The sequence below is a fragment of the Anolis sagrei genome, chromosome 2 (genome assembly GCF_037176765.1).
Source record: "Anolis sagrei isolate rAnoSag1 chromosome 2, rAnoSag1.mat, whole genome shotgun sequence".
Classification (NCBI taxonomy): Eukaryota; Metazoa; Chordata; class Lepidosauria; order Squamata; family Dactyloidae; genus Anolis; species Anolis sagrei.
Window position 1 is genome coordinate 119135867 of NC_090022.1, and position 8928 is coordinate 119144794.

The 8928-nt window shown below is 46.5% G+C and overlaps 1 protein-coding gene across 3 annotated transcripts in view; it reads right to left on the minus strand.

Annotated features, from left to right (window-relative positions):
- The window catches only part of QRICH2 (glutamine rich 2), a 53958-nt gene extending 49723 nt beyond the window's left edge, over positions 1-4235 (minus strand). For all 3 annotated transcript variants that reach the window (XM_060764617.2, XM_060764618.2, XM_060764615.2), the window contains exon 1: positions 3109-4235. In XM_060764617.2, coding sequence (XP_060620600.2) covers positions 3109-3771 — 663 coding nt within the window. In that variant the 5' untranslated portion in view covers positions 3772-4235. The remainder of the gene's footprint in view (positions 1-3108) is intronic.
- Between the last annotated feature and the right edge of the window lie 4693 nt (positions 4236-8928).

Consider the following 8928-nt stretch of genomic DNA (forward strand, 5'->3'; position numbering starts at 1 on the left):
CTAAAGCTTGGCTAGTTTTGGACCCTGTGCCCTGCTTCCTCACCAACTCCTTCTGTGGGAACAAGGCATGACGCTGCTGGGTGGCATTTTCTGCATTCCTCGTGGTTCACAAGGAGAGCTGTCTTCGGTTCAGCAGCTCTAAATGAGAGAAATATGACCTAGAGCGCACATGATGTTGGAACTGATCCATTTTCCCACTTGAGTCAAGTATGATCTACCTTTGTCTTTCATAGAACAATTCCTGCCAGCTATTGCTTAGGATATCCTCTGTATTTCTCAAAACAATTCTTTCTTAGCTATCTATAATTTCAAGTAGATGGAATCAGGAGTGGGCCGGGAACTACGGTATATGAATCAAAGGAAATGAATACAGTGGGTTGTTGTAAGTTTTTCGGGCTGTATGGCCACATTCCAGAAGCATTCCCTCCTGACATTTCGCCTGCATCTACAGAAGGCATCCTCAGAGGTTGTGAGGTCATCTGCCTGCCATAAATACAGGTGAAACGTCAGGAGGGAATGCTTCCGGAGCATAGCCATACAGCCTGAAAAACTTACAACAACCCAGTGATTCCAGCCATGAAAGCCTTTGACGACATTTCTTATGTGATTTTTCAAACTCCGTTCATACCCTTAAAAACTCCTATTAGATCAAATACAAATTAATTCTACTTCTGATAACTGCAGGGAAATGGAATCACAATGTTGTTATCAAAAACCTACATAATTTATGAAGAGGCTTGGATGCTGCATTAAGAGTCTGCAAGACCAGGGTTCAAATTCCTGCTTGGTCACAGAGACCCACTGTATGAACTCTGCGGCTTGATCTTTCACTGCCTTATATCCTGGGATTTGATCCCAGATTATCTGCTTATCCCAGATTATCTGGCAGTGTAGACTCATATAATTCAGTTCAGAGCAGATAATCTGGATTTTAAATGGCAGTGTAGAAAGGGCAAGAGTTTTCACTGCATATTTTTGGTTTTTCATTTGTCACGGCCTCACCATTTACTCCTCTTTCCCCAAATTGAAACACTGGGTAACCCATGTAACTGCACCTCAGGGCAACACATAATGCCTCTGTAGGCCACAGACGCTTACACCACCGTAAGTGTATTTTCATATTATTTTCTCTAAAGGATTTCTAAATAAACCTATGTGGGAAACAGTTTGTTTATGACTCTGCTCATGGCTCCTTGAGGCATTTTATTCCCAGGGCAAACAGTGAGGGTGGCGTGAGATGTTCCAAAGATTCGTGAAAAAGTTCTAAAAACACTGTATTAGTTTTAAAATAAAGCACTATTAAAACGTAGGTCCAGAAAAGACCTTGATTTTATGAATCCGTAAATTTAGATTTTTTTAAAAAACACTTTAGTTCATATAAGAAAAAGGCATATAGGAGGAAGATTGCCTGAGTTGGTGGGTAGGTGAGGAAAGAGCATTCAGGATGGCAGGGGGGAAAGAGCAGCAGAGTTAGTGAGCAGTCTAGGGACTCTTCTACACTCTCCTATAAAATCCAGATTATCTGCATTGATAATCTAGATTATATGGCAGTGTAGAAAGGGCCTACACTCAATGCTTGGGCTAGTAGTCTCATAAAACACGGGGGTGACCTTGAAGTGTCTTTGGGGATAATCACAGAAGAGCTGAAACACATCAAGATCTCTTCTCCCCTGCCTTTGGGCACCTCTTGAAATGTGAAGAGATGGCAGTGATTTCTATATCTGTACTGAGCATTTCATCCATTTCTATTGGTCAAAAGTTTGGAAGCCAAGCCCTATGAGGAGAGGCTGAAGGTATTGATATGTTCAGCTACGTAGGATAAAACACTGAGGGGAAACATGCTAGTCATGTTAAAATCTCTGAAAAGGATGTCACATTGAAAAGGGGTCAAGCTTGTTTCCTGCTGCTCTGGAGACTATAGGCCCTTCCACACAGCCCTATATCCCAGAATATTAAGGCAGAAAATCCCACATCATCTGAGTATGGACTCAGATAACTCAGTTCAGCAGATATTGTGGGATTTTCTGCCTTGATGTTCTGGGATATAGGGCTGTGTGGTGCACAATGGTGCAATGGATTGAAATGGCAGGAAAGAAGACTCCACCTAAACATTAGGAAAAACTTGCTTTTGGCCGGAGTGAAATACGTTGCTGCCTAGGAGTGTGGTGGAGTTTCCATCTCTGGAGGTTTCCAAACAGAGGCTGGATGGCCATCTGTTAGGGCTGCTTTGAGTGTGTGTTTCTGTAAGGCAAAATGGGGTTGGACTAGGTGGCCCTTGGGGTCTCTTCCAACTCTAGGATTCTCAATTCTCCATAATAGGGCCAGGTTTTAGCACAGCTGGTTAATCACCAGGGGCCTCCAGTGGCACAGTGGGTGAAACTCTTCTGCTGGCAGGACTGAAGACCGACAGGTTGGAGGTTCGAATCCAGGAAGAGTGCGGATGAGCTCCTTCTGTCAGCTCCAGTTCCCCATCTGGGGACATGAGAGAAGCCTTCCACAAGGATGGTAAAACATCAAAACATCTGGGCGTCCCCTGGGTAACATCCTTGCAGATGGCCAATTCTCTCACACCAGAAGCGACTTGCAGTTTCTCAAGTTGCTCCTGACACGAAAAACAGCAGCAATAGAACTTACCAACTGAAAGGCTGAAAGTTCGAAGCCTGGGTTAGGGTGAGCACCCCACCTTCAGCCCAGCTTACTGTCCACCTAAGCAGTTTGAAAACAGCTGTGAGCAATGAGTAGAGAAATTAGGCACCACTTAAGCGGGGAGGTATTTTATGGCACCAGAAAAGAAATACCAGAAAATGTTAGCAATCAAAGGAAGGAGGAAGTCTGTGATCAAGGCTCTTCCTCATAGAGGATAGAGCAACAGCACCCCCCTGTGGCCGGAATTGAGCACAACCTCCAGGATGTCGAAGTTGGGAAAAATGTCGACACAGTGCCTCTACCTGTTGTCTGTCCTATCTAACGGCATTGAATGTTTACCGTGTATGTGTTCTGTGATCTGTCCTGAGTCCCCTTCGGGGCGAGAAGGGTGGAATATAAATGATGTAAATAAATAATAAATGATAATGAGGGTGGCTACATCTAGCTTGAGAGTCCTCCTACCTGGTTGATTCCATCCTCATTGGCTTCCACCTTCTTCTGCATCTGCATCATCTGCCACATGTCTGACACAGCGGTGCCAGAGCCACTCTTAGACTTCTCCAGCAGGTCTGTCCCAGAAGGGAGCTTCTCCAGGCCGGAGATGTGCTGCTGGACCCCTTTGAGCTGCTTCCCCATGCTTTTCATCTTATCCTGCACCCCCTGGACATTGTCTTGCACCCCTTGCACCTGGTCCTGGAACCCTTGCACCTGGTCCTGGAAGCCCTGGACCTGCGTCTGGACGCCTTGGAACTGGTCTTCGATGCCGCGGACCTGGTCTTCCACTCCCAGGAGGTTGGCCTCCACGAGGAAGAGCTTCTTCTCCAAGTCGGCCAGGCGGGAGTCCACATCTTCGCTGACGCCCTCGGCGGCCTTGCGCTCCTTCTCCTTCTGCCAGGCCTCTTCGCTGTCTATGCCCCCGAGGCCCTTCTCCAGAGCGGCCTTCAGGAGGTCTCCCTTGGACGGGGGGGCCCTCTCCGCCTTCACCTCTTCCTGGAGGTCCTGGAGGTTGAGGTGCCGCAGGATGGCGTGGAGCAGGGAGTGGAGGGCGTTGAAGTTGACCACGCCGCTCTCGGGGGTCCCGATGGACAGGTCTGCCAACTCGTACAGGCTGACTTTGGGAGTCATCTCTCACCACTCTCTCTCTCTCTACACCATCTACTCTTTAATTAAAAATAATTACAGAAGTCTCTCCAGAAATATATAAACCTGAGATAACTAACTTTCCAGGAAGAAAATATGCACCTTTGTGGAGATGTGTGTATAAATAGTATATATAAACACAATGATGAAGAAGAAGTAGTGGAACTGAAAGTAGTGCAATTCCCTCTTCTTTTCAGTGTGGATTCTCCACCAGGAAGACCCCTCAGGAGCCTTTCTGTAAAGCCAGCCCTCACAATTCAAACCTTCCCTCTCGTGCAACTCACTCTGCTTGGATTTCGCGTCTCCCACCCCCCACCAGGAAAGGAGCCTGGCTCCCTCCTTCTCCCAGCAATGGCCCTCCTTCTTTCCCCCTCGACGCCTCTCGGGCATCTGCGCCTCTCAGCCAGAGAGAGAGACACAGAGAAGGGATGTTCTCCGCCGCCTTCCAAAAGGAGCCCCCGCCTCCGACGTCACAACGCAGCCTCGTTCCAGCCCCGGCGTTCCATTGGCTGCCTCACAGACCGCCCCGCTCCAGGATTCGACGCGGAGTCCGCCCACGTGCCTTTGTTTACTTCCCCGGCCGGCAAACGCCGTTGCTAGGAGACCGCGTGGCACCTTCCGCGCGCCGCAAAGAACGAGCTCTTGTCCCTGGCCGGCCGGGCGGGATTTGCACCATTAAAAATATACAATTTCCAGTGCTCTGGATTTTGAAATACTCCTGGGAAAATAAATACATAGAATCCCAGAATTGGAAGAGACCCCAACGTCCGTCCGATCTAACTCCATTCTGCAATGCAGGAACACACAATCAAAGCACTCCAGGCAGATGACCATCCGGCATCTGCTTTAAAAACCCCAGAGAAGGAGACCCCACCACACTCTCAGTATTCCACTGCTGACCAAGTTTTCCCTAATGCTTAGGTGGAATGCCTAAATGTTTGGGTGGAATCCCTGCGTGATTTAAACAATGTTTATTACTGTTGTTGGCATTGAATGGATGCCTGTTGTGAATCCGCCCTGAGTCCCCTTCTTGGGAAGGACAGGGTAAAAATATGAAAAGTAGGAAAATAAATAAATAAATCCCTTTTTCTGCAGTTTGAACCCAATATGTAAGAAGATAAATTGTGGATTTAAAAAAAGAAAACAATTGGATGCTTGAATTTGCCATTAAAAGGTGAAGGTTTCTCCTGACATTAAGTCTAGTCGTGTCCGACTCTGGGGGGTGGTAATCATCATCATTTCTAAGCCGAAGAGCTGGCGTTGTCTGTAGACGCCTCCAAGGTCACGTGGCTAGCATGACTGCATGGAGTGCTGTTACATTCCTGCCGGAGCGGTACCTCTTGATCAGTGGTTCAAATCCGGGGAGTGGGGTAAGCTGCCACTGTTAGCCCCAGCTTCTACCAACCTAGCAGTTCGAAAATATGCAAATGTGAGTAGATCAATGGGTACTGCTTCGGCAGGAAGGTAATGGCACCCCATGAAGTCATGCCAGCCACATGACCTTGGAGGTGTCTACAGACAACACCGGGTCTTCAGCTTAGAAATGGAGATGAGCACCACCCCTAGAACTGAATACAACTAGTCTTAAAATCAAGGGGAAACCTTTACTATAGGCTCAGTCCCCAAGTTATGAACAAGATAGGTTCTATAAGTTTGTTCTTAAGTTGAATTTGTATGTAATCCGGAACAGGTCCATTTTTAAGTGTCACTCCAACCAGAAACATATCTTTTATTTTTGGTTAGCATAAAAAAGGGTTAAGGCCCTTATGGTGTTTGTTTTGCTGCCTGTACCCCTGTTCAGAAAATTTCACTTCACTTTCTATCCCTGTGAGAATTAGATTTTGAAACATTTGACTTGTTTTGGAAACATGGATTTGTGATAAAGCTTCGGTGAAGACGCCTGTCCCCCTTGCTAATGACTCTTTCAAGAGTGAATTTCACTTCTGAGGGGTAGATTTCTTTCACTTGCTGTTGTCTTGATGTCAAGCACAGACCCCCCACCCCTGGGTCAAAATTATAATAAATTCTCTCATCAGCAGGGGCCCTTTTACTTCACAAAGATCCATTTATGGGAATGATCAAGGACACAGAGGAGCCCAGCAGCAGCCACTGGCGCCTGGGATACTGTTTGCTAATCTTTCCCCATTTTCATTAGTTTATTACATTCTAACCCTTTAATAAACATGCACCATGGTTACCCTCTATATCTGCTTCTTTGTGTCTCCTTTGCCTCCTGAGTCTTTTTTCTTCCATTTTCGCCTCCTGCAGCCAGCCCCAGTGGTCATTTGGCCCCATGGCCCTCATGGCCCTCGAAACGGGGCTCCCCTTCCCATTTTCCTTATGTTTACCTGATCTCCATCCCAATAAACATTGTGTCAACTCCACCCCCCACCCCCCGTGGGTGCCCTGGCTTCCATATGCAGGGTCTCCTTCAGTATCCATGGGTCCCCTTGCATATATGTTCCCTTGTCCGGTGGGTGCTCTGGCTTCCATTTGCAGCCCCCCCCCCTACAGTATCCATGGGCTCCTCGTATATATATGTAATGTAATATTTTATGTTTCATAAAACTTTGGAGTATGAAGCAACTCCACAAGACCTTGGTGACCTTTCACCAGCACCTTGTGGCCAATGAACTCCCTCCAGCTGTTTTCCTGGGCATCCTCTAAACACAAAGGATTTAAGCACCCATCCTCTCCAGGGCCAATCCATCTCTATTGGCCCCTGATGCAATGAATATAGACACTCACAAATCCATCTCTATTGGCCCCTGACGCAATGAATATAGACACTCACAAATGTGGAAGCCTTTTGCCTTTGACCAAGGAACAAACTCAGTCGTTGTCTTTTGTAGAGTTTAAAAGAACATATATACATAGTCCAAATGTTATTTTTGAGATGCAAGCCTTGTAGAACTCCAGACTCCTCAAACTCCTCCAAACTTACCTCTCCAACAATCCAGTTCCATCAACCACCTCCAACAACCCACACAAAGGAGTTGTACTTTGGTTTCTTTATTTACCTTGCAGCTGCCCTACCCTGGCTGTAACTACACAATGCTGGCCAGGTGGTTTGGCTCATTCCCTGCTGCACTGACCTTATATCACTTACACCACTGACTACTTGTTACTTCAGAAACGAACTCTTAATGGCCCACGTAACCTTGACTGTGCAGAGGACAACAGAATCCATTCGCAGGGCTGCCCATTCGCAGGGCTGCCCATCCTTTGTTACAGTCACCTGGACATAAAAGAAACATTCATGACGGCACTCTTCCAGTACGCCAGGAGGTCCTGCCCTGGTCATCACAATGCCATCTCCCCTTTCCCAGGAACAGACCACCTAATCCTGTCATCATGGACAATATTCTGCTTTTGGACTCAATGGACAGCAGAAGTGCTGGACCCATATGCTGGGGACTCATAACACAATTATCTTCACAATAGAACCCATGGGACTTGGTGGCCCTCTTTGTTCATCCCGAGGCTGGGACATGATAATCCTTTCAGGACTCTTTGCATTTCCTTTGTCCAGCTGGTCATCCTGCCCTCCCCCTGGCCACTGGAGAGCAACAATCTGCATTGGAAGTGGGAAATGCTCTCTGATTGGTTGGCAGGTGCTGCAGTCCCACCCCTCCAAGGGAATCCTCCCCAGCTGGCCATGATGTCAGCCCAGCTCTGCCAATCACAGCAAAGCTGGCTCCAGCTGGGGTGTGAGCAGGAAATACAAAGGATTTGACTGTATAAAAATGCTTGTTTTTGCTATGTATGGTATCTCAGCTTCCATTCATGGCTTACCACAAGCTGTCACCTTTAGATTGAAATAAGCGTACCTCCATGGCTTCTTCTTCAACTTGTTGAGATTTCATGATTGGGGAACATTGGGTTAGATTCTTCGTCTTGCCAGGCACATGGATCCACAGGCAGCCTGTTGCTAGTGCTTAACGATACTGGTTTCGCCAACCATGGCCGGTCCAAATTGCTCTATTTCAGTCTCACCCCTGTTCTTAACTGTGAGTCATTTATAACTCAGGGACTGCCACACACACACACAACATTCCTGTTTTCTATTGCAAAACATAGTGGGAACACCATGGTCTTGAAGGGTGGTGAAGAAATTGTTGCTGTTCTATTCCTAAGGCAAACCCAGTATTTTCTCAGCAACATTCATTCGGGGGGGGGGGGGGGGGGTTGCCTTTGCCTTCTTCTGAAGCTGAGAGAGTATGACTTTTGCCCAAAGGCACCCAGAGGGTTTCCATGGCTGACTGAAATGCATCAAACAAACAATTCTGGATTCATTCAGTTTCTTGACCATCTGCAAGACCTTGTAATGAGCTTTTCTGCAGAACAGATAGAAGTTCATGCCTGAACCAACCTTTTCAGGACTTACCAGATACAAAGAATATTGACTGCCTTTGCCATTTGCTGGTGGGGTGGCATTGAGATTCTTCTTGGGCAGCAGAATAAACATCTTGGGTCAGGAGATGCCACGTCTCCTGACTTGAAAGCCTGAGGCATGTGCATGGACCATGGAAGATGAAAGTAAAATGTCACTCCCTCCCTGTCTCCTTACCTTTTCCCTCAGGCAGAAAAATGTTTTGAACTATAAATAGCCTTCAGCATTCCTTAAAAATTTCTGATTGAAGACTATATCTGCAAAATTATAGCAATTTGACATTGCCCCCTTCTACACTGCCATAGAACACAGATTATTAAATCAGATAATCCACATTATCTGCTTTGAACTGGATTATACGAGTCTACACTGACATATAGTCCAGTTCAAAACAGATAATCTGGATTTTATATGGCAGTGTAGAAGGGGCCATTACAGGGAAGACTGGTCTTAGTCTCCCTTTTAAACATCCTGTGCACACTGAGTTATGAGTAATATGCTACTTACTCATAAACTTACTTCTGCGTAAATGTGGGCAGGGTCATCTGTATCTCTGCTGGCTCCCCTGGAAATTTGGGAATGACTTTGCAGGAATGTATTGCTAATGAGGAAATAGCTTCAGAGAAAACAACATTATTTCAGAGCAGCTGTGTTTGTTTCCTCTAGGGATTATTCTCTTTGAATGTTACGAAGCATATTTTCTTCATCATCATGAGGTCCATTCCCTTGATGCTGAGAAATGAATGCCA